The following is a 26,765-nucleotide window of genomic DNA, read 5'->3' as shown; positions in this document are numbered from 1 at the left end:
TCATAGACTTATGACTGACAGAATTCCCGGTCTGGGTAAATAACATAATAACTTCCTATAACATGTAGGAATTCAGTGTTTCTTTAGCTGAACAGATTTGCAGCCATTTTTATTGCAGAATTAATATTGAATAATTTATGTTTTACATAAGCTTCAGCAAGTGCAGGCTTTGTCTAAAGATATAAATTATTAGGTAATCTTAAAGTTGATTAAATTAGCATGAACTGTTTAATGAAAATTTAGCAAATTGTTTAATGTTAACTTAAAAGCCAAATAAAACTATCCTTAACTAAAAGGAAGTTGTGAGAATTTGCTGTTCTTATCTGCTGGTCTTGAATTTTGGGTTTGAAACCTGAATTGTCTGATATTCAAACTTTAATTGTTGTGCCTCTTAAGTGACTGTAGGTATGCATTCACTTACAGAAAGTCATCAGGACATGCATTGATTCAAAGCAATGTAAGTGGTAAGCCGAAAACTAACCCTTACAAATCCACTATTTAAAGTTTTTAAAACATATTGAAATAGTTATCCAGTACAATTTTAAAGATAATTCGATGAGCTTGGTCACCTTTTTTTGCCATATAAAATACTGTTGATTTAAAAAAAATATTGAAAACGTCAGCAAGTTTATAAACAATTGACTGTATACTCAGGAACAGCTGTAATGAAGGAAATATGACTTAAATTAAAATGTAAGATATTCAGTTTCTTTTCAAGAATTTTCTGTAGATTTATTTTGAAAACTAGCCTTATTCAAAATGGATGTGATGGCAGTAATCTTTATTTTATGAAAAACAGTAAGTTGCATTTATGGAGCATGTTTTTATAACTCAAAATATCCCAAGGCAGTTTACAAGAGTATCAACAAACACAATTTGACAGGACATACAAGAAGATATTAGCAGAGGTGACTACAACCACAGGGTGATCTTGTCTTTGATATCCACAGAAGTTATTGTTATCTCCAAATTGCTTTAGGTAAGTCATAACAGGTGTAGATAACTAACACAAACAGAAATTAACTTCTCCAATAAGTTACAGTAGTGATTAGAATCAGGTTTAATAACACTAGCAGATGTCATTAAATTGGTTGTTTTGCAGCAGCAGCAGTACATTGCAATACAAAATAAAAACTATAAATTATAATAAATATATATTTAGTACAAAAAGAGAGCAAATAAAACAGATCATGAATCAACCCATAATCCATAAACTTGAAAACATTATCACAGTGATTCACTCTGCCATGACAGAAAAAATTGTCCTTAATAGCTGAGTATTAAATTGTAGTTGTCAAAGGCAACTAGCTATGAAAAATTGGATGACTAAAAAGTTTGACAGATTTTTGGGAACAGCAGGATGAGAGGTAGAGGTTTAGCAAGAATTTCAGATGAGGCCATGTTGTCTAAAGTGTGGCCACCATAAGTAAGAAAAATGATTTTCACATTTAAACCAGAGCACAGTATGTCTTGTTGTTCAAACTTTGTGTAAATCTTAACTTCTTGTGCACAACCTATGCATACCACTTTCATTCCCTTTATGCAAAGTTTTAGAGTTGTTCAAAGCATGAGTTAGGTTAATGACTTTATTTTGCACTTGTTGTTAACTTTGTCAGTCACAGTGGGTATGTAAACTTCTAGTTCAAATTCAGGTTTAATTGTTGTTCAACCATGATACAGTCAAACGACACAGTGTTGATTACACTGGGGCCAAGTTGCAAAACACAGTCCCAGCAGTCACACACAGAAGAAGGCACATTTAGCACATACAAGTACAGTGACTTGCCATAAAATTCCATTACTGGATCACAGTGTCAGGAGCAGGAAATGGGGGGCTTGCTAATACAGATGAGATGAGTTTAAAGATAGTCTTCTGTACAGCAGTTACATAATCCCTCTGCTTTAATGTTAAGAGTGTGATATGGTTTTGTGCCTACGGGGAAATTAGAGTGAAAAGATTCCATTTTATTTATGTACAAAGTAATTCAGTAAAGTTCTGTTATGAAAATATAGGTGGTATCTAGGAGCCAATGTTCATTGTTTAGCTCATAACAAGTAACATACTTTAATCAACGAAAACAGTACATTTAGTTCTGCATCATTTTTCCTATGTAACTTTTTATATTACACATTTTAAGAATAAGAGTGCATTGAGTTTCAGCCACATTAGGATTATTACTTCTCTCAATTTACTCTACCTGCTAAGCTTGCTGCAACATTAATCTGTCGGTAATATCAGATAAATCTTTTGGATGTGAATCTCTCAGTGTTCAGATTTCTCTCCAATGTGCCTAAGGTTTCTAATTAAAGGTGTATATATCATCCATCACTTTTTCACATCTTTTCAAATTTTAGGGAATAAAGAGAATAATGGGTTGCTTTTGCACCTTTAAAACAATGTGGAAAAATGAACTTTAGGAAAAGAAGGAAAATTAATATTCTCAACATATAACATTAAAACTATTTCTTAACCGGTTAGCTCCTGGATTATGCTTCCTATTTTCGGACATATTGAGGAGAGTGAAGTTCAGCTTTATTGGAGCAAAGTAAAATTTCTTATTGAATTTGCAACCTGTTTTACACTAATTTTCTTTATCTGTGAAGTCAACAGGAAATAAAATGAGGAAGTGTCACTTTTATGTTGCCTTTTTTTTGCAGAAATGCCCAAGACAAATTTATAGCAATATCTCCACCACCCCCCACCTTGCCTCACTACCGGTATTTTAAAAAATTACCCTGTGTTATATCACGTGATTTTAAAAGATAGGTTGTTCCAGTCCGTGTCTGTAGTTTGTGTACAGTTCTGGTCACCCCATTATAGGAAGGATGTCAAGGCTTTGGAGAAGGTGCAGAAAAGGTTCAAGAGGATGTTGCCTGGATTAGAGGACATGTGCTATCATGAGAGGTTGGACAAACTTAGGTTGTTTTCTCTGGAGCAGTGGAGGCTGAGGCAAGATCTGATGGAGGTTTATAAGATTATAAGAGGTAGACAGAGTATCAAAATTTTTCCAAGGGTTGAAATATCTAATACCATGGGCATGCAATTAAGGTGAGAGGGGTATTTTTCAGAGGAGATATGAGGGGTAAGTTTTTTTCAACTAAGTATTGGGTTCCTGGAATGAGCTGCCTGGGGTGATGGTAGAGACAGAAACATTAGAGACTTCTAAGAGATGTTTAGATGGGCACATGAATGTGAGGAAAATGGAAGGACATGGACATTGTGTAGGCAGAAGAGACTAGTTTGACCATTTGATTACCTATTTGATTACTTGTTGGCCATTTGATTACTAATTTAACTGGTTTGGCACAGCATTGTGGGCCAAAGGGCTTGTTCCTGTACTGTACTGTTCTATGTTCTGTTTTCTAGCCCAAAACACTTATTTATTTTAATTAGGTTGGGATGAAAGGGAATGCAAACATTGGAAATCTAAAGGAAAACGTGCTTTATAAAAAAACAAACATTTCAGGTATCCCTATTAGGCAAAATCACCTGGAGCATTAACCCCTTCTTAGTGTTTCAAGTGTTTAGTAAGTTGTGTCTGCTCTAGTTTTGTGAGTTCTGAGGTGGTGGATGAAGCCAAAATAGAAATAGCGAACTGTGCCTCAAGTGGTACATACTGGGATGGGTGGTTTAGAAAGCAGGGTTTTCCTCCTGCCATTTATTGTGTGTTTGTATGCTGAAGTCTTGGTGTCATCACTTTGAGTAGTCGTTGCACAGGGATTCCCAAGAATCAGTACCGCTATTGCCATTTTTCTAAGGAGGTGAATCTTTTCCTCTCTCTAACTTTGTCTCTTGCTGTGACAGAGCTCTGAAAAGATTATCTGTTTTGGAAGTATAGCATAGAGCATGAATTCCTCATCTGAGCCGATTAAATGTAACTTGGGACAGAAACATTGCTGTGGAAGAAGATGCTGATCACTTGCCCAGCCATTGGGTTTGGATAATTGTCGATTAGCAATGGTCAGGCATGTTGAATCACCAATGAGCCCTGTTGTAGGAGTCCATGTCCCGGAAGTATGTAGGAGGGCAAAGAAGGCCATGAGCTTGGTGCCAGGTTTGAGAGCTTTTCTTTGGGTAGCCAGAGTCTTTGCTGACATGGTGATGATGAATTTCATCAACAATATCTGCCTTCATTAAGCGGTGACAAATCAGTCATGTTTCTAAGCACAACAAATTCTGCCACTGCTGGAAATCCAAAGCAACACAGACAAACTGCTGGAAGAACTCAGTGGGTCAGGCATGGAAATGAACAAACAGTCGATGTTTCGGTCTTGAAGAAAATCCTTGACCTGAAACATCAACTGTCCACTTCAGTGGATGCTGCCTAGCCTGCTGAGTTCCTCCAGCATTGTGTGTGTGTGTTTGTTTTTTTAATGGGTGCTACATTACATGCTGTGTATTTCCCTGTTTTTTTTTAGTATTGTGCACACTTTGCTCAAATATTTCATACTTGTGATATAATATGGAAATTATCCCTTGGGTTAGGCATGCATCTATCTGCTCGAGGTTAAGGAGTGAAGAAGCAATTATTTCACTAGAGAGATGAATGACAGTAAATGCATGGAAATCACTTGCATGACTCACATTGTTTTACTGAATGTCCCAGTAGTCATGAGTTTAGGAATAAAAAGTGCCATGATATTAATCCCACTTTTCTGCTCTACAGCTTATATTTGTTTTCTATTAACGGCCCTTGGAGTGACAGCTGGTGCACACCGATTATGGAGCCATCGGTCTTACAAGGCAAAACTGCCACTACGGATGTTCTTGGCTGCTGCCAACTCCATGGCTTTTCAGGTGACTCTTCTGACTGAAAAATGTTTTCGATCTAGCACTGATATCTTGGTCATTAAATTGTGGATATACTTACATTTATTATGTAGAAATGAATTGAAATCAAACAGTCTAAAAATAAATCTTGTTCTAATTTTTATTTAATATGAAATATTCTACATGTTTTATTTGAGTTTGACATGCATTTAAAAAAAATCACTGAATTTGAACAGTTCAGCTCCACGCAAACATTCTGTTACCCATTTCATTGTCTTTTGTATTTTATTGGATCAGTAGAGAGTTTAATATCAGTGATATGAAGTATTCTTTGTAGTATGCAATTAAAAAGTAAACTTTAATCCATCTAGGATGTGATAATGCATGCCCATAGGCAATGAATCTGTAACATATTAATATTAGATTCAACTTTATTGTCATTGTGCCGAGTACAGATACAAAGCCGATGAAATGCAGTTAGCATCTGACCAGAAATGCAAAGAATAGTGTTATTTACAAAATAACTGCGAATAAAAAGTGCTACAGCACACAAGTATAAAACTACTGAGACAGTACAATATGGGTGCAATACTGCTTAGCGCTATGATGTGAGGTTCAACAGGGTCACAGCCACAGGGAAGAAGTTCTTCCTGTGCCTGCTGGTGCAGGAGCGGAGGCTCCTGTAGCGCCTACTAGGTGGGAGGAGAGTAAAAAGCCCATGGTTAGAGTGAGATGCATCCTTGATAATGCTTTTCACCTTGCCAAGGCGTTTGTGGTAGATGTACTCAATGGCGGGCAATTGGGTGCCGATAATCCGCTGGGCAGTTTTCACCACCCGCTGGAGTGCTTTGCGGTCTGATACGGGACAATTGCCATACCACACTGAGATGCAGTTGGTGAGTATGCTCTCAATGGTACAACGGTAAAAGTCCGTCCATATCCTGGGACAGAGGTGAACTTTCTTGATGCTCCACAGGAAATAAAGGCACTGTTGCGCCTTTTTGATCAGGATGGAGGAGTGATGATCAGGGACCAGGTGAGATCCTCGGAAATGTGGACACCAAGGAATTTGAAGCTTGATACATGCTCACTACAGCTCCGTTGATGTAGATGGGGACGTGAGTGTGGCTCCTAGCATGCCTGAAGTCCACAATGATCTCCTTGGTCTTCTGGGTGTTAAGGGTCAGGTTGTTGTCGGCACACCACACGGCCAGGTCCCTGTAGGCCATTTCGTTAATCCCCTCCGATCAGGCCGTCCACAGTGGTGTCGTCTGCGAACTTGATTATGGAGTTAGAACCATGTACAGGAACGCAGTCATAGGTGAAAAGGGAGTACAGAGGAGGGCTCAGCACACAGCCTTGAGGCACGCCAGTGTTCAGGGTGAGAATGAAGGAGGAGAGGTTGTCTAACTTAACTGATTGGGGTCTGTAAGTCAGAAAGTCCAAGGTCCAATTGCAGGGGGATGAGCTGATACCAAGCTGGCGAAGTTTGGCGATCATCTTGGAGGAGATCACAGTATTGAATGCCAAATTAAAGTCTTGAGCAGCATTCTGACGTAAGGGTTGGGGCTGTCCAGGTGGGTCAGGGCAGAGTGAAGTGCTGTGGAGATGGCGGCCTCTGTTGACCTGTTGGTGCGATAGGCAAATTGATGGGGGTCCAGGGTAGAGCGCAGACAGGATTTCAGATGTGATAGAACCAGTCTCTCAAAGCACTTTGCAATGATGGGGGTGAGTGCAACTGGACGGAAGTCATTCAGGCCTGTGGCAGTGGAATGCTTTGGCACTGGCACGATGGTGGCGATCTTGAAGCTTGTGGGGACAACTGCCTGGGCCAGGGACAGATTAAAAATGTCCGTGAAGACCCTGGTCAACTGCCCTGCACAGACTCTGAGCACACGACCAGGTATTCCATCTGGACCAGCTGCCTTCCATACATTCACCCTTCTCAGGGTGGCGCAAACATCGGAGGTGGAAAGTGAGAGAGGCAGTTCACCAGGTGGGAGATCCACTTTGAGGGTGATCTCCTTGTTCTCTCGGTCAAAGCGAGCGTAGAAGTAATTGAGCTCATCAGGGAGGGAAGCAGAGCTGGAAGGGGGCACAGTACTAGGTGGTTTGAAGTCTGTAATGACCTGTATGCCATGCCACATGAGCCGGGGCTCCGAGGAGTTGAAATGCTCCTGGATTCTCTGTTTGTGCATGTGTTTAACCTGAGAAATTCCCCTCCTCAGGTTGGTCCTGGCTGAGCTGTAAACCTCCTAGTCTCCAGACCTGAAGGCTGAATCTCTGGCTTTGAGCAGGAGGTGAACTTCTCTGTTCATCCATGGTTTCTGATTTGTGATGTTGCTCTACCTACACACTTGTTGATGTGCTCTCTTCAAGGACAGAGTTGGTATATAAATCAATGTTAATCTGAGAATCTGTGGTGGCATGTGCTGCAAACGTGCTCCAGTCTGTGTGCTGGAATTGGTGCTGAAGAGCAGAGTCAGCACCCTCCAGCCAGATCTTAATAGTCTTCATTGTGTTAATCATGATGGAATAAGATGTGTAACAACAACAGTTTATATTCTGCAAGAGACTAGACTTAATAGCTAGGGAGTCACAATTAGTACTGAGTGGGATTCAAGTTAAATAACATGGCAATTAATTACAGACTTTATTTATGCTACACTTGAGTTGAAGAATTCAAATGAATATAACTTCAAGACAAGTGCTGCCGTCAAGTGAACTGTGTTGCTGTGTGAATTGACTTTTACTGGCGTCAATAACTGTAATTTGTTGATACTGACTGCAATTTGTAATGAAGTATGACTGTATGGACATACCTTGGAACACGATGTGAAATATTATCAAATGACGTTTTCGTAGGGTGAGACATGAAAGTCTGGTTTAAGGGGTGAACATAATGACACCTTAGGTATTTGTATTCTCTTGTTTAGTAATTTACTTACAAACTAAACATTTTGCCCAGATTTTTTAAACCAGTTGCTTTTCTGAAGAAACCCCAATCCATTTAATGCTTAGTTTTAACTAATATCTCTTTTGCCTTAGTTGATTTCTATATCAAAAAGCTGAATAAGAATTCTGAACCAGAGTTGGTTTCTCTCTGTTAAAATTCCTTTATTAAACAATTGTTCTAAAAATAAAAGGCAGAGGCTTAGAAATTTGTCCACATCCACTAAAGGTCTCTCAATCCTTCCCTGTTTGATGTGCACTGACAGGCATATTGATCAAATATCCACTGACATCCAGGATTTCTACTGAAATTTTATTAAGACACTCTGATATTAAGATACTCCTATAGCCATATTGACACTAACTGAATGGATGAGTGAGTGGTATTTTTAAGTAATCATCTAATCATTTTAGAATCTTTTAATATGGCTGTCCACTTGAGCAGTTTGTAATAGTGATGCTGACCTAAAGTGTTGTAATTTTGAGGTAATAAAGCATCATATAGAAGTGAAGAATTTTGTATGGCAGTCTCATTCTTCTGTAAAGTCTCTTGCTGACAGGTCTTTTGAGGGCATATATGATTGCGTATACTTTGAATTTGCCAGCAGGGCAGCTTGTGGTGTGCTTTGTTTTATAGAGCAGTAGTTGTGTTCCTACAGACAAATGTTTCACACAGTCACAAAAATGGTGAAAACTTGGCAGAAGCCCTCAAAAACAGCAGATTGTCAAGAAAGGCTACTCATAAATTATGGTCAGAAATTGCTTTCGATTTTTGAAGCCTCATATTTTTATACAGTGGCTTGAATGTAACTTCTAATATTTTGCTTTCACAATATGGCAGATGACTTGTAATTCGTTAATTGAGAAAACAACTGAAAAATGGAGTGTGATTTTGGTCAGGCTAGCACTTTGAGGAAGTTTGTTTTTTTTTGCCCTCTTGCAAGCAGTAAGTCTGTTTATTTGCAATTAGTTATATTCTTCTGCCCTACATTGAGCTGAGGCTGGTGCCTTTCCCCTCATTATCTGATGATAGAAAGTGGAATATGATATCTAAAATTGGGTATCTAAATTTTCAGCAAATGTTACTAAAAGTTCCAGTTGGATGTTGTAAGAGATATTGACACTTATTTCTGATGACATCTAACTGCAGTATAAAACTATCAATGCAATTGCCAAAGATTACTTACAGAACAAAGTTGGGAAAACAACATTATTAAAATAGCACGTGACTGACTTAAAAAAAAAGTTGATTCAATGAGGTTGTCACGTACCCCGTGATGGGGGATAAGAACCAGCAGAGATGGAAAACACTTTGGAGTCCGGTATTGCTATAAACTGATAATATTTATTAGTGACTACACAATACAGTAATATGAATGTAAATAAATCAAACAGGTTAGCAGTGATTTTTTATTTATATATATATATATATATATATATATATATATATATATATATATATATATATATCAGTAAGTGTGGAGATAGATGTATATGAAAAACCAAGCTTCTTTAAGTCTAGAGGTAAAAAGATACAGTCTTACGATGATGAGTAAAGTTCAGTTCAGTTCGTAGTATTTAGTTGAGTAGTGATGGGGGGAGAGAGAGAGAGCGTTGAGTCGAGTCTTCAGGTGAGCTGTTGCCGTCGATCTTCTTGTCGTCCTCCAAAATCCTTCACAAGTCACCGACTGTGACTTTAACCAGGGGACCAGTTTTCCTGTGGTGGAGCTATCACCCCGGCAGGGTGGACACATAGACAACTCCCCACCAGTCAACCCCTTCTCCTTCACTGGTAGAGCAATTGGATTGATCCGCCTGATCGATCCTCCAAAACCCACTTTCTCTGCGGGCACAACAATGCTCATTCAGTGTCCAGATCATGTGTCTGAGGTCTGTATCATCTGACCTCCTATTTATCTCACCGTGCTGAGCATCACCTGTCATTCAAAGAGTCCCTCCTTCCTTGGTCTGTGAGGGAATGCAAACAAGCAGCGCTGTCCTTGAAAGTAACATCAATAATGTGCTGTCAGTCACCATAGCAACCTTCGAGCTGCTCGGTGTTATCTCCAAAGTAGAAATCCAAAGTTACCTCCCGTGCCCTAACGGGACAGTCCAACCGTTAATCTTGGTCTCTCTCTCTCTCTCTTCAAAACAAACCATCGGTGATAAATAACTCTCTCCCTCTTCAAACAGTTAATAGGGGCACTCCAGGATCCCCTCACACTCCCCTTCCTCAAAGAAAAAAAATTGTCGAAGACGATTTTTTTTGTCTAAATGTACATCACAGAGTTTGAAACAATAGAGGGATAAAAAAATCATCAGATGACAGAGAAAAAAATGTTTACAGTTTCCAACTTAACATCTGGATAAGCAATCAGTTATAATATTATCAGTACCTTTTACATGTTTGATTGTCAAATCAAATTCTTGCAATATTAGACTCCAATTTAACAGCCTTCTATTCTTATCCTTCATTTTATTTAAAAACACCAACGGATTATGATCCGTATAAATCACAAGAGGTCTTTGAGCAGGACAAGTATAAACCTCAAAATGTTGTAAGGCCAGAATAAGTTCCAATAACTCCTTTTCAACAGTTGAATAATTATTCTGGTTCACATTAAATTCCTTTGAGAAATAAGCTACGGGGTGTTCAATATCATCTGCACCCTTCTGTAACCGTACTGCCCCAGCAGCTTCATCACTAGCGTCTGTTGCTATCGAGAATGGTTTTGAAAAATCCGGTGCTTTGAGCACAGGATGATAACACAGGATGGTTTTCAAGCATTCAAATGCCTCCTGGCAAAGGTCATTCCATGCAAATCTTTCACTCTTTCCTTGGAGTTTTGTTAGGGAGAGAGCGATGTCAGCAAAGTTCTTACAAAATTTTCTGTAATACCCAACCATTCCTAAAAACCTTCTTAAAGCTTTCTTACCAGTTGGAACAGGGACTTCCGCAATAGCTTGAACCTTGGCCTGTACAGGAGCCAGTTGGCCTTGGCCCACCACATAACCCAGATATGTAACTGTGGCATGGCCAAATTCACTTTTAGCGAGGTTCACAGTAAGATTGGCCTTAGAAAGTCTGTCAGATAGTTTTTCTACCGCTGCAACATGCTCTTCCCACGTGTCACTCCAGACCACTAAGTCATCAATATAAGCCCCTGTGTTTTCTAAACCTTTAATCACTGAATTGATCATTCTTTGAAATGTCCCTGGTGCATTTTTCATCCCGAAGTGTAAAACATTGTATTCATACAGTCTAGACAGTGTCACAAATACTGATGTCTCTTTAGCCCTCTCTGTTAAAGGAACACCCCGGTATCCTTTTAACCCGTCAATCTTAATAAGGTATTTAGCCTTACCCACTCTATCAATACAGTCATCCCTTCTCTTTCTTCGTTCTTTCTTGTTTCTACTTTCTTCAACTATTTTATTTTTCTCCAAGTTCACTCTGTGTTGCCTTTTCATAGGCTGGGCTGAATTCATAATGACGTGATGCACTGCACCTGTGCACCATTTCAAAACGCCAATTAGTCCTTTTACTTGTTTTTTTTGGTTTTGGGTCCAACTGATGGACCTTATCAGTAATATTTTTCACAACAATGGAATTCTGACATTTGGGTGAGTCTAGATTCAATGGGTAAACATGTCTTTCCATTCCATTATCAGATTTCATGACTCCATTTTGTTCCATAACAATTCTCCCAGCTGCAATTCTAGCAAACAAGTGTCTTATTTTGACTTGCCCATTTCGTAAACTTTCCTTGGCAAAGTCTCAAAGCCTACTAAATCCCTTCCAGAGTTCTCTGAGTAGGGTCAAAGGTTCTTTTGGCCTGTAACTGAACACAGGTTCCAACAAATTACCCTTCACTGCCTTCTGAATCGAATCTCCAACAATAAATAAGAGGAGGGGAACCCCCTCATCCCAATTTTTCCCATTTCTCACACAATGTGCTTTAATCATGGTCTTAAGAGTTGAGTTGAACTGTTCCAAGCCTCCCTTGGACTCTGTGTGATATGTAGATGGCACCATGTGCTTAGCTTCCAATTCTCTTTCCCCTGGAATGTTCTCGAAGTAAAGTTACTGCCCTGGTCAAATTGAATTTCTCTGGGCAGACCTGCCAGTGTGTAAAGCTTACTGAATGCTGTTACCACTGCCTCCGTATTTTCAAAAGACATTGTTTCAGGGGACCGAGACACAGCACACACAATTGTTAACACATACTGATAACCAGCTGCAGTCTTTCGCAATGGGCCCACACAATTCATTGCATCCTTCCTTAAACTAGGCTAGTAAAATTCCTTCACAATCCTATTCACTGTCTCTCTCACTCCATGATATCCACCTAAAGGCATACTGTAAGCCATGTTTAAAATTTCAGCCCCATAACCTTTCAGAACCACCACATGACTGGCAGGCACTGTGGCTGGTCTCCACTTCCTCATCAACATCCCATCTTTAAGGTAATGTCCCACTGACTCTCTCTGAACCTCCTCTCCTAGGAGAGCTATCTCCCTTAAAGCCACCATTCCAGACTCTCGCTTCTGTTCCTCTGTACATTCCTTCCTCAATAAAGACAAACCTCTCTTATACACCTTACCCTTAACAGCTGTACTACCCTCTTAAGTCCTGCTGAAATCTGGAAGGTAGAAAAGTCTGTGACACATCATAGTTTAAACCTCTGGTTCTGCCATAGGCTTCAACAGCAACTTTGCTCATTAGCTGAATTTCTGAAACACTCTTATCTTGGAGAACTGTCAACATGCTTCCATTGTTTACCAAATTCTGTATCATCATCAGGCTGATGAGAATTACGTAAACATTATGAAAGAGGCTAAACAATTTCTTTATCAGCTTTCTCCGACCTTCACTACGACTTGCTTCCATAGCAGCTTCCACTCCAAAACCATAACAATTTTCTTCCTTCTCCATAACATTACACTGCCTAACATTATGACCTTGCAGGTGCTCAAATGTCCAGACAAAATTCAACAGAGCCATACATCTTCCCTCAGCAGGTCTTTGTCCTGCAAGCAGGGTCAAGAGTCGCACAACCAATTCAACCTTCCCCAGCACTTTACCCAAAATTCCAGGAACAGCACTTTCCCCATTATTTCCAGCAACACTGACCATCAGTGTCCACCTCTTCACCAACTTTTAAAACATGGTTTAATACAAATGACTGAGAATCCTCCCATTCCACTGGTACCAAAGTTAACTCCTTATTCACTGAACCAAGATCATCTGACACACAAAAACTGCATTCTTTTCCAACTAAGCCAGGCACCTCAGACTTTAACTGAGTCTCAACATAAGGTTCAGAATCCTGTGAACTCACAGGTACTGAACAACCTGAACACATTCATTGGGAACAACTGCCTCTTATGGGCTGTCATCACTTGTCCCAGTTTCAAATTCAAGGTCATCTCAAACCTCCCAGCTTTTCTCTGGCAAACTCTTATCTGGAGTAAACTCAACCTCGTGAGTTAAAACTTCTTTGTCTGCTTTCTTATCAGACCCCCACAGGGTAGCGGCATCCTCTGCAACTGGGTATGCCCCTACCTCATCAGAAACACAACTTTTAAATTCATCACACAAAACTAGCCCTTCCGAGCTGTAAAAATCATCAGGGTCCGACTCTAAACCTCTTTGCTGCAACCTCTCTCTTTTAAACTGTCTCTGCCTTTCTGCCTCTGCTCTCTGCCTTTCTAGCCTCATGGATCCTCTGTTTTTCTGCGGCCTCAGCCGCGAGCTGTAGTAATTCCAATTTCAGTTTCAACTGAGCTTCACCCTCAGCATGTACCTTACTTTCAGCAAATAACTCTAACGCCTCCTCCTTAAACGTTCCCTTAGCTACATAATGCTGGGCTATTATCATCTGCATCTGAATTTTCCTCATTTTAGTGGTCACCTTCAGTTTTAACTTTTGAGCAATTCCCCACAGCAAATCCCTCTTAGCATCCTCCAACGCCTCAGGAGTTGGTTCTGCCATAAACTTATTAACTTCAAATTCCATTTCTGCTGATATTCCACACAACTAGATCACAAGGAATTTTTCCCAATCAATTCAAACCAGCCTCCTGACCAATTTGTTCACATTGCGGATGCAGGCCCCAATTTTGTCACGTACCCCGTGACGGGAATAAAGAACCAGCAGAGATGGAAAACACTTTGGAGTCCAGTATTGCTATAAACTAATAATATTTATCAGTGACTATGCAATACAGTAATATAAATGTAAGTAAATCAAACAGGTTAGCAGTGATAATATATGTTACAAGTAAGTATATCAGTAAGTGTGGAAATATATGTATATGAAAAACCAAGCTTCTTTAAGTCTAGGGATAAAAAGATACAGTCTTACGATGATGAGTAAAGTTCAGTTCAGTTCGTGGTATTTAGTTGAGTAGTGATGGGGGGAGAGAGAGAGAGAGTGAGTTGAGTCGAGTCGAGTCTTCAGGTGAGCTGTTGCCGTTGATCTTCTCGTCGTCCTCCGAAATCCTTCACAAGTCACCGACTGTGACTTTAACCAGGGGGACCAGTTTTCCTGTGGTGGAGCTATCACCCCGGCAAGGGTGGACACATAGACAACTCCCCACCAGTCAACCCCTTCTCCTTCACTGGTAGAGCAATTGGATCGATCCGCCAAGGCCCACTTTCTCTGCGGGCACAACAATGCTCATTCAGTGTCCAGATCATGTGTCTGAGGTCTGTATCATCTGACCTCCTATTTATCTTACCGTGCTGAGCATCACCTGTCATTCAAAGAGTCCCTCCTTCCTTGGTCTGTGAAGGAATGCAAACAAGCAGAGCTGTCCTTGAAAGTAACATCAATAATGTGCTGTCAGTCACCATAGCAACCTTCGAGCTGCTCGGTTTTATCTCCAAAGTAGAAATCCAAAGTTACCTCCCGTGCCCTAACGGGACAGTCCAACTGTTAATCTTGGTCTCTCTCTTCAAAACAAACCATTGGTGATAAATAACGCGCGCGCGCTCTCTCTCTCTCTCTCTCTCTCTCTATCTCTCTATCTCTCTATCTCTCTATCTCTCTATCTCTCTATCTCTCTATCTCTCTATCTCTCTATCTCTCTATCTCTATCTCTATCTCTATCTCTATCTCTATCTCTATCTCTATCTCTATCTCTATCTCTATCTCTATCTCTATCTCTATCTCTATCTCTATCTCTATCTCTATCTCTATCTCTATCTCTATCTCTATCTCTATCTCTATCTCTATCTCTATCTCTCCAAGCAGTTAATAGGGGCACTCCAGGATCCCCTGACAAGGTAATTAAGATGGAAAGAGTGTAGAGAGGATTTGAGGGTTTTGCTGGGACTCAGACTGAGTTATGGAGAGAGTTCAAACAAATTGCAGGGGAATGGGAACCTGAGTGCCCGGGTGGATAGTGGAGTGGATAAGGGAAAAATTGTTGTTAAGTCTACATACAAAGATAGAAATCAAATGGTCAAGCATGGTGGTACTAATGTTCTGAGTTATGTATTTTTCACTGCAGGGAGTATTGTAGGAAAGGTGGATGAGCTTAGAGCATGGAATTATGACGTTGTAATCATTAGTGAGACTTGGTTGCAGGACTGGCAGCTCAAAGTTCTGGGATTCGGTGTTTTAGATGTGAAATAGCAGGAGAGATTAAAGGACAAAGGTGCCATTACTAGTCTGGGGAAATATGCTCAAACAGGCCAGACTGGAGAGCTCGTCTATTGAGGCTATATGCATTGAAATGAGAAAAGAAAGGGATGACTGTGTTAATCAGATTATATTATAGACCACCCAATAGTCAGCAGGATTTAGAGGAGCAAATTTCTAGAGCGATTGCAGACTGTTGTGAGAAAAATAAATTTGTGATAATGGGTGATTTATCTTTCCACATACTGACTGGGATTCCCACACTGTAGAAGGGTTGGATGGGATAGAGTTTGTCAAATGTGCTCGCATAGAGATCCCAAGCAGAGAGTGAGATACTGTATATTCTGTTAGGGAATGAGACCAGGCAGAGGATAGAAGTGCGTGTAGGGGAACACTTTGGATCTGGTGGTCATAATTCCATTAATTTCAAGATAATTATGGAGCAGGATAGGTCTGGTCCTCATGTTGAGATTCTGAATTGGAGAAAGGCCAATTTTGATGCTATCAGAAAAGATCTGGCAAATATAAACTGGGATGGGTTGTTTTCTAGCAAAGAGATGCTTAATAAATGGGAGGTCTTCAAAAGTGCAATTTTGAGTGTACAAGGTTTGTATGTTCCTGCCGGCAGTAAATGGCAAGGCTAACATGTTTAGGGGACCTAGGTTTTCGAGAGTTATTGTGGCCCTGGCTAAGAAGATGTTGATGCATAGCAGATATAGTCAGCAAGGAACAAATAAAGTACTTGAGTATAAGGAATGCAAGAGAATGCTTAAGATGGTGTAATGTAACCGGCAACAATGAACATCAATTGAGACAGGTTATATAAAAACAACCAAACATTTATTAAGCATGGATAAACAATAAAAAAAAACAAACGAAAACCTTAACTGGAAGTTAACCGCTATGCAGCCGTTCAACAACTTGTCACTCGGCACTGGTTCTTAAAACGTTAGATGTGAAAACGGTTCTTAAAGCGGTAAAGTCAGATATAGTTCTTATAATGATAAGTTTGAAAGTCCAACAGATTTATACGTAAAATTGGGAGAGGCTTCTCTGGAGAAGGATTTTTTCATAGACACGACTTTCCTGCTGGTTCTGTCCAAAGGATTCACAATGTAGGAAATAAACAGTTTAAAACAACTGACCTTAAATTCTAGAGAGCACCTTGCATGAATTCTTTTCTCTTTTGGCAAGAGTTATCTTCGATGCATGTCACTATTCCTTCAACGAAGACTCAATAAGGTCGATCCTTTGTTAAACTGCTGAATGATACCGACTCCTCTCAATCCTTCGGGTCCTGTTCTTCGATAAAGTCTTCACTGTCCATACTACTGCTGGAATAAGGTACATCAACACATCTAGCAAAAATTTCCAGTCCAGCACTATTGTACCTTGCAACAGAACGTAACAACCATTTTAAAATTGAGACTGCGTCATAAAAACAAATACGCAACAGAAACGGAGACACAGTAACATTCTAGCTGGAAGACTAAAAACTAAAAACCAACTGCGTCATCTGAGGTCTTCCCTTGTATACCCGTGGTGCACATGTCATCACGTGACCTCACATCGGCGGGAAAATTACATCAGGTGACCTCCAAAAGACCATTACATCATTCTCATGAAAAAATATCACAGATCTCCTAGAGGCACGTAACAATAGAAACCAGGGGTGCTAAAAGAAGGCACGAGGTTGCTTTTGCTGACAAGGTGAAGGACAATCTCAAGGATGTCTACAGATATATTAAGAGCAAGGGACAAAATTGGTTCTCTTGACAATCAGTGTGGTCATCGATGATTGAGGTCAAAAGTGATGGAGGGAGAACTTAAATAGATTTTTTTTACATCTGTATTTTCTCAGGAGTCAAACACAGGCAATAGAAGTGAGGCAAAGCAGCAGTGAGGCCATGGGCTGCACACTGATTACAGGAGGAGATACTTGCTGTCTTGAGGCAAATCAGGGTGGATAAATCCTTGAGGCTTGACAGGATGTCTACTCAGACTTTGTGGGAGGCTAGTGCAGCAATTGTAGGGCCCCAAGCAGAGATACTTAAGTCCTTGGCCATGGTGAGGTGCCAGAGGATAGGAGGACAGCTAATATTGTTTGACTGTTTAAGGAAGACTCTAAGAATAAGCAGAGAAATTTTAGGCTGGTGAGCCTGACGTCAGTAGTGGATAAATTATTGTAAGGTATTCCAAGGGTCAGGATATATAAGAATTTGGATGGACAGGGAATGATTAGGGATAGTTAACATGGCTTTGTGCGTGTTAGGTCAGGTCTAACCAATCTAATAGTTTTCAAGGAAATTAACAGGAAAGTTGATGAAACAAAGGCAGTGGATATTGTCTATATGGACTTTAGTAAGGACTTTGACAAGGTCTCACATGGGAGGCTGGTCCAGAAGGTTCAGTGGCTCAGCATTCAAGATGAGGTAGTTAATTGGACTAGACATTGGTTTTGTGCTTCTCTGGAGACCTAAACCTGTTGGTGTGCCGTAGGGGTTAGTGCTGGGTCAGATGTTATTTATCATCTATATCAGTAATTTGGATGATGATGTGTTAAACTGGTTCAGCAAGTTTATGGATCACACCGAGATTGGGGGTGTTGGACAGTGAGGAAGGTTATTAAAGCTTGCAGCAGGTTCTAAACCAGCTGGAAAAATGGGCTGAAAAACGGCGAATGGAATGTAATGCAAACAGTTGTGAGGTGTTGCATCCTGGGAAGACAAAGTTCTAACAGTCTATTGCTGCTGGTACCATCTTCAATGTAGTGGTGTGCTGGGCAATGGTATCAACACAGGTGATGCCAGTAAGCTCAATAAACTGATTAGAAAGGCTGGCTCTGTTACAGAGTCAAACTGGACACACTGGAGGCTGTGGTAGAACAAAGGACCCTCCAGAAAATCCTGGAAATTCTGGACAATGTTCCTCACCCTCTGCATGCCACCTCGGTTGAACAGAGAAATGCTTTCAGTAATAGACTAAAACAACTGCGCTGCTCCAGAGAGTGCTATATGAGGTCATTCTTGCCCTCAGCCATTAGGCTCTATATTGAGTCAAGTCAACCTATAGCCGGGGAAGTGATGAATCCCTCCTGTTAGACTGTTATTAACCCTTGTTTAACACACCCTGTTATCCTGGTACTGAGGACTGTGGTAGAACAAAGGGATCTGAGAATACAAATCCATAATTCCTTGAAAGTAGCATCAGAGGCAGATAAGGTTGTAAAGAGTTTTTGGCACATTGGTCTTCATAAATCAAATTACTGAGTACAGAAGTTGGGATGTTTTGTTGCGGTTGTACACGATGTTGTTGAGGCCTAATTTGAAGTATTGTATGTGCACCTACCTACAGGAAAGATCACAAGAAGATTGAAAGAGTACAGAGAAAATATGCAAGGAAGTCGCCAGGTTTTGAGGAACTGAGTTATAAGGAAAGGTTGAATAGGTTAGAACTGAGAATGAGGAGTGTTTAGGAGAATGAGATAGAGGTGTAGAAAATGATGAGGGGTATAGATTGGGTAAATGCAAACAGGCTTTTCCCACTGATGTTGGGTGAGACTGAAACTAGAGGACATAGGTTAAGTGTGAATGGTGAAACATTTAAGGGGAACTAGAGGAGGAACTCCTTCATGCAGATGGTGGTGAGAAAGTGTAACAAGCTGCCAGTGGATGTGGTAGATCCAGGTTTGATTTCAACATCTGGATAAGTACAGAATGGGAGGTGTCAACCAAAAACATGAATAAGTCTGTAGATGCTGGAAATCCAAAGCAACACACACAAAATGCTGAAGAAACTCAGCAGGTCAGGCAGCACCTATGGAAATGGATAAACAGTTGGCATTTCAGGCCTTGACCCTTCTTCAGGACTGAGAAGGAAAGGGGAAGCTGCCTGAGTTTAAAAAAAAGTGAGGGGAGCGGAAAGAGGCTAGCTGGAAGGTGATGGGTAAAGCCAGATTGGTGGGAAAAGTCAAGGGCTAGAGAAGAAAGAATCTGATGGGAGAGGAGAGTGGAGGTGTATGTAAGGCTATGGTCCAGGTGTAGGTCAATGGGACTAGGCAGAATAATAGTTCAGCATAGACTTAGGTGGGCCAAAGGGCCGTGTCTGAGCTGCAGAGCTCTACGACTTTAAGTTGGGATGTATTGGAATATAGGAGTATGAGGGAGGATTATAAAACTGAGAGTCATAGATCAGGTCAGTGTGCACAGTCTTTTTCCCAGGGTTGGGGACGTCGAAAACATAACCTAGATCATGGGCTCCTGTGCTTTGTAAATGGAGGAAAAGAATGTAAGGTCAAGGAAGTTGTGACAAATTTCTTTCAAATATGGCTCAGAAACAACTAAAGTACTTAGCCCAATTTTGGGAGCCATAATCTAAGATGAATGTAAAGAGTGTACAGAAGAAATTGACTAACGTGATTTAATTTGTGTAGATGAATTGGATAAGTTGTAATTCTCCATTTCAGATTGGAGGAAGTTCTGAGAGGGTCTGAGATGTTTAAAAGTGGATGGCGAGAAACACTTTCTATTGGTACAAAAGTCAGAAACAAGGGATCCAGTATGAAGAAACAAAAATGGCAAGAGCAAAAGTTTTGTTTTAATTTAGAGCTATTGCCTTTTGAGATTATACAGCTTTGGGTAATGACGAGGCAAATTCAGCTGTAGTATTCAAAAGTGAGCTGGGTAACTGATAGGTAAATATTGACAGGGCTGAGAGGAATGGTACTAGCTGCTTTGCTCTTTTATAAAATCATGGATTTTTGGTCAAATGGACAAGTACCAATGTGTAATCTTCTGATGTTAGCTGCACGTGTACACTCCAAGACTACATCCTTCTTCCCTTTCATACTTTGAAGAGAAATACAAGGATTTTTTTATTCTTTAATGAAGATTTTTCCAAAATTTCTGCAGAGTAGAAATAGTAAAATTACCATGTTTTGAAGTGTCTACAGCATCATCTTTATAATTTGTTTTCAGCTGTCATTGTTTTCTTTTAGTTTTGAGGCATGTTTTATATTTTTAATTTTCTATTGTAACATTTGTTTGTGCAATAGTGGGGATTTTCCATAGAGTGAATTTTCAGAAATGTGTCATTGAAACTGGTCAGCAGCTTCCCGAACCAGTGAACTATCTGTCCTTTGTCGCCATGGTTGCTGAAACATCAACGCACTATACTGCTCAATTACCTTGAGAAATTGATTAATGTTTGAAGAGAATCGAGCTCAAGTTCCCTCTTTGCTAAGAATTAAACGTTCTGTATCCAGCATGTTAGGTTGTAAATTTTAGTGGCTAGAACAATATAAAATTATGATGGGCATTGATTTGGGAGATTAGACTTTACAGTTAGAAACTTGGACACAGAACGGTCTTAATTGAGAAAGGCTTCCTTGTATCTACAACTAAAAGGGTAAAAGGCCGTTATGTCATGGAAGCTCCCTTCCAGAATTTGTGCATAATAGCAGGTGAGCTTTATTTATAAGACCTTACTACTGGGCAAGATTTGGTGCCAAATCTACTTAAACATTTTGGCTTACTTACGAGGGGTGATTGACAAGTTCGTGGCCTAAGGTAGGAGTCAATTTTAGAAAACCTAGCACATTTATTTTTCCTACATTTACACACTTAGTCCAGCGGTCGTGGAGCATACGGATCCCTTCTTTGTAGAGGCTGGCGTCTTGGACCTCCAGAAAGTGGTCCACAGCAGAGGTGATTGATAAGTTTGTGGCCTAAGGTAGAAGGAGATGAGTTATTAACTTCAAACTTTCTGCGCTTTCACTCCCAAGAGTTGAACTGCACGTGCTTGGTAACAAGAGCTGTGTAACTCATCTCCTTCTACCTTAGGCCACGAACTTGTCAATAACCCCTGCTGTGGCTACCTGGAGGTCCCTGACGCTCTCGTTCAACCCTTTGACTGAAAATGCAGGAAGTTTGAAGTTAATAACTCATCTCCTTCTACCTTAGGCCACAAACTTATCAATTACCCCTGCTGTGGACCACTTCTACAAAGAAAGGATCTGTATGCTCCATAACCGCTGGACTAAGTGTGTACATGTAGGAGGGGACTATGTTGAAAAATAAATGTGCTAGGTTTTCTGAAATTGACTCCTTCTACCTTAGGCCATGAACTTATCAGTTACCCCTTGTAGTTTAGCATTTGAAAGACTGGTTCCCCAAACAACAGCTGTCTGCAGACGTACAGAAAGCGTACACATGGAGTCATTAATCACATAGATGTACCTAATTAAAAACTTGGGACTCGGTGTACAATGATGGTCAATATATTCTTGTAGACCGACCATAGTGACTTGAATTGAGTTAATGTATTTTTACAGCCACTTCTATATTAGCTGTAATATAATGTGTTATGAAAACATGGTGTGTTTTTAAAGACTAAAATATGTTTCATGCTGGTCTTTCTTGCAGAATTCAGGCTTCAGGTTGATTTTAAACAGAATGCCTTAAGGTTATTATTGCTGCTGTACACCTGTACTGAGTGAACCACGTTCTGGACCTGAAGAGTTGACTCTGATTTACTTCTTGCGGATATTCATTGACCTGATGAATATTTTCATTGTCTTTTTATTTTAGTTTTCCAGCATCTTTAGTTTTTATTTTCATTTGCATGTGTTCAGATGGACCAGCTTTTGGTGGTACAGGGCCTGCAGACTGTTCTGAGGCATTAGATTCATGGCACATGATGGCAGCCATGAATCAAATGTGCTCTAAGTTGTACTGGCCTCTCATTGTTCAGCAGCCTGAAACCCACTCGGCATCAAATGCCATCCTCCTGATTTAAAGTTGAAGGTAATGAATACACCTTGTATAATAGTTAATAAGTTTACAATCAGCATTAAGCAGATAAATAGAATTATAGGAACTTTATCAAACTCCTTGGAGCATGGAAGTTTGTTTTGTTGTGTTATTGGCAGAATGTTTTGTGAAGAATGCGCAGTGAGGGTTCAAGGAGATGTAGACAGTCTAACGGTAGACAAGGACATGCAGGTGAATTATATTGTGGTAAAATATAAGATCATCCACTTTAGTCAATAAGTAGATATCAGGGCACTTTTTGAATGGTACAGGATTTAAAGTGCTGGTGTTCAGAAGGACCTGGGTGTTTTAGTACACAAATTACTAAAAGTTTACATGGAGGCAAAAGTAGATATAGGTTGACCTTCGCTAATCCGGCACCATTGGGATTTGAGGAGTGTCAGATTAGTGAAAATGCTGAATTACAGAAGGATCACATTAAGCATAATCAGTGCCGGATTATCGAAGGAATTGGATTACAAGTAGTTGAATTAGTGAAGGTCGACCTGTATTTAAGAGGGCAAACAGTATTTTGGCATTCATTGCAATAAGATTTGAATTAAAGAATATACAGTGCCTCAACCCCCAAACCTTTGTTCACATAAATGTGAATTACAACCGAGGATTTTGGTCAATTTAACTGAGAATTTTTATTTATGAATCGCATGTTCCTTTTCCCCCCAAGTAGAGCCCAAAAAAACCATGGTAAGTTGTAAAGCATAAAAACTGAAAATTCGAAAACTGATATGTCAGCAATTGAGAAGTGTTCATCCCGCTTTGCTCAGTACTTAGTTGAACCACCTCTCGCAGCTATTACAGCCAATAGTTGTTTTGGATAAGTCTCTATTTGCTTTGCACAACATGATGGAGCACGATTTGCCCATTTCTCCTTGCAAAATTGCTCTAGCTGTGCCAGGTTAGCTGCGGAGTGACAGTGGACAGCAAACCTGAGGTCTTGCCAGAGATGTTTGATCGGGTTAAGGTCAGGACTCAGATTGGGCCACTCAAGGATATAAATTTTCTTGATTTGAAGCCACTCCATGCTTGCTCTGGAAGTGTGCTTTGTCTTTCTGCAGGACAATGATCCAAACTTCAAAATATGTATGTGGTATACAACCTTGAAATTCATCTTCTCACAGACAGCCATAAAACAAAGAAACACCATAGAACCCATTCACAGAAAACATCAAGCATCCAACGTGCACATAAAATGAACAAATCACACAAACAGCAAAAGAAAAACAAGTGTAAGACACAGAATATAAAACTGTCTAGGAATGTTCATAAAGTTTAATTCAGTTCAATTTAGCGCTGTGTCATTCGTTGACTGCAGGCTGCAAAGCCAGTTCGCCCTGATCAAAATAACAATTTAAAATTAAAGGAGTAACCAGAAACACATCATAACATGAATTACAGAGTCCAGTCCACAAACCTTGCCCAAGACCCTAAACTCTGGCACCGTTCTCCAACAGCATTGAGCAAGAGAGAGAGTGACTGGTTAGATGCATGCACCATTCTCCAACAGTATCGAGCGAAAAGGGGAGAGAGAGATGGCGCTGAACACCCGCTCACCTTCTGCTCTCATTCTCGTTGATATCAGTCTGGTTCTCTGCTTTAATCAGAGTTGATCATTGCAAGAAACGGGGCTGATCATAGTCTCGCAGCTTCTTGGTCTCCAGGCCACACATTGACTTTCAAACCTCATGGAACTCCCTCAGAGACAGCAAACCACCAGATCACTCGTTTGGCCCAAAAACACACCATCAACATGTAAATCACAGGTTCCAATAGGAGCAGAATCCTATTTGAAAGAAGTAGAAGTAGTTGTTTCATGAACTGTCAGAAGGACGTCGCCTTTGGTCAAGTTGTTCGCTGGCATAATTTTCTTCTGCCAGTTCTTCCTTCCTAGCTTAAACTTCTGGCAGAGGCTAGCAGGCTTTTATCCAGGATCTCTAAATTTGGCAGCATTCATCTTCCTATCAATTCTGACCAGATTTCCAGTCCTTGCTGCTGAAAAGCATCCCCATAGCATGATGCTACTTCCACTATACGGTAGCAATGGTGTTACCTGGCTGATGCACAGTATTAAATTTATGCCACACGTAGTGTTGAAGCTAGAAAGTTCCACTTTAGTCTCATCCATCTAAATGGTTGTGCCTGTAGTGAGGATGGCAAATGCAATGTTATTCATTTCAAGAGGACTAGAATATAAAAGCCAGGATGTATTGTTGAGACTTTATAAAACACTGGTGAGGCCTCACTTGGAGTATTGTGAACAGTTTTGGGCCCCTTATCTTTGAAAGGATGTGCTGAAACTGGAGAGGGTTCAAAGGAAGCTCACAAAAATAATTCCAGGATTGAATGGCTTGTCATATGAAGAGCTTTTGATAGCTCTGGACCTGTATTTGCTAGAATTCAGAAATAGGTGACCTCATTGAAACCTATCAAATGGTGAATGGCCTTGATAGAGTGGATGTGGAGAGAATGTTTCCTACGGTTGGAGAGTCTTAAGACCAGAGGACACAACCTCAGAATAGAGTAGTGTCCTTTTAGAGCAGAGATGAGGAAGAATTTCTTTAGCCAGACAGTGGTAATCTGTGGAATTTGTTGCTATAGGCAGTGGCGGAGGCCAGGTCTTTATATTTAAGGCAGAGATTGATCGATTCATGATTGTTCAGGGCACGAAGGGTTATGGGGTGTGAAAGCAGGAGATTGGGGCTGAGGGGAAAAATGGATCAGCTGTGATGAAATAGTTGAGAAGACTCAATGGGCCAAATTGCCCAATTCTGCTCCTATATCTATGGTCTTATCCATAAGACCTACTTCCACATTTTACAGTATCTTCCAAGTCAGCGGTCCCCAACCACCGGGCCGCGGACCAGTACTGGGCCGCAAAGCATGTGCTACTGGGCCACAAGGAAACGATATGATTTGGCAATATGGGTCAGCTACACCTTTCCTCATTCCGTGTCACGCCCACTGTCGAGCTTGAACGCACGCGAGGTCATTACCCACGCGTCATCCATGTCAGCACGGGAAGAAGATCAACTCCTCGAGCTTGCAGATGACGGTGGGTTGAAAAGTATGTCTGACATAACATCTCTGCCGGCATTCCGGATCAAAGTCAAGGCTAAATATCCTGAGATAGCCACGAAAGCACTGAAAACGTTGCTTCCATTTCCAATATCATATCGCTGCGAAGCGGAGTTTTCTGCAACGAATGCAATGAAAACTAAATTGCGGAATAGACTGGACATAAGGAACCCCCTTCGAGTATCGCTGTCTCCAATCACCCCTCGATGGCACCGTCTTGTTGCAGGGAAACAAGCCCAGGGCTCCCTCTGATTCAGTGATATTGGTGTGTTGCAATGATTTTATAAGTTCATACGAGGAAAATATGTGCTGTGTGTTTAATATCCAAACGTTACTTAAAATGTTATGATGCTATTGACTTGTAAGTGACTTGTAATTGACTTATCACTATATTTATGTGCTGTTACATAAAACCTAAAATAACATTAACATATAGTAAAAGTAGGAATGATATGATAAATACACAGCCTATATAAAGTAGAAATAATGTATGTAGTGTAGTTTCAATGAACAGAATTGCCAAAAACGATTTGTAGAAAAAAAATCGGCAGGTACATGCATGCGCACGTCACGCATGCGCACACAGGTGCCCGCGCAAGGCTTCATGGTCATAAATGCAACATATTTGACTGCTACTCTTGTCCGTTGGCAACGCTACGCCCCCCCCCCCCCGTCGGCCAGTCCGCAAGAATATTGTCAATATTAAACTGGTCCGCGGTGCAAAAAAGGTTGGGGACCCCTGTTCTAAGTGATACTTTGTAAAGTCTTTACCGGCAAAGTATGCCTTTTTTAAAACCCAAGACTACTTCCATAAATATCTTTTTTTTTGCAAGGACATCAAGATTGTGGAGCCATGAACTTCATCTGCAATTGCAACCACTGAGTTCTACAGCTCACTCAGAGTGACTGTTGGCATCACAGTAGCCTCTCTTAACAAGTGCTATTCTTCTCCAGTGACTAGGTTTAGAGGAGCAGCCTGACCTAGGCAGTGTGGCTTTTTCATGATGAACTCCATTGAGCTCTGAAGTATGTTCAAGTGCCTTTGAGATGGTCTAGTACCCTTCCCCAGATTTGTGCTTCTCTGTTATCATTTTCCTGACCTATCTTGAATGCTTTTTTGTCTTCATTTTGGTTTGGTCTGTTGAAACTCTACCGTACTGTTGGACCTTAGAGAAGGGCTATTCTTATGAATTCATTGAAAGCAGGTGATCTTCCACTGGGTGAGTTGGTAAGGTAATGCCTTGCACCTGAGGGATGTTAGCGTACTAATTACAAAGGGAATGAATACTTTCTCAACCTCAATTTTGGTTTTAAATTTTTAATTTTTAGTAAGTTGTTAACAGGTTTTGAAATTTTTCTTTTTATTTGACACGGTGAACAATGTTTTGTAGATTAGCTCAAAAATCCTACTTCAGTATATTTTAAATTTAGAAAAATGAAACAGTAAAAAGTGATAATAGTTTGGGGCTGATTACTTTTTCAAGGCACTGA

At 40.4% G+C, this 26,765-nt stretch overlaps 1 protein-coding gene across 2 annotated transcripts in view; it reads left to right on the top strand.

The window, feature by feature from the left end:
• The window catches only part of LOC134344139 (stearoyl-CoA desaturase 5-like), a 101,113-nt gene that overhangs the window by 1,673 nt on the left and 72,675 nt on the right, over positions 1-26,765 (top strand). For both annotated transcript variants that reach the window (XM_063043451.1, XM_063043452.1), the window contains exon 2: positions 4,668-4,798. In XM_063043451.1, the coding sequence (XP_062899521.1) occupies positions 4,668-4,798 (131 nt within the window). The remainder of the gene's footprint in view (positions 1-4,667; positions 4,799-26,765) is intronic.

Source organism: Mobula hypostoma, chromosome 3 (assembly GCF_963921235.1).
Source record: "Mobula hypostoma chromosome 3, sMobHyp1.1, whole genome shotgun sequence".
Lineage (NCBI taxonomy): Eukaryota > Metazoa > Chordata > Chondrichthyes > Myliobatiformes > Myliobatidae > Mobula > Mobula hypostoma.
Note: the sequence above shows the minus strand (reverse complement) of the source record. Positions and strands in the feature narration are given on the sequence as shown.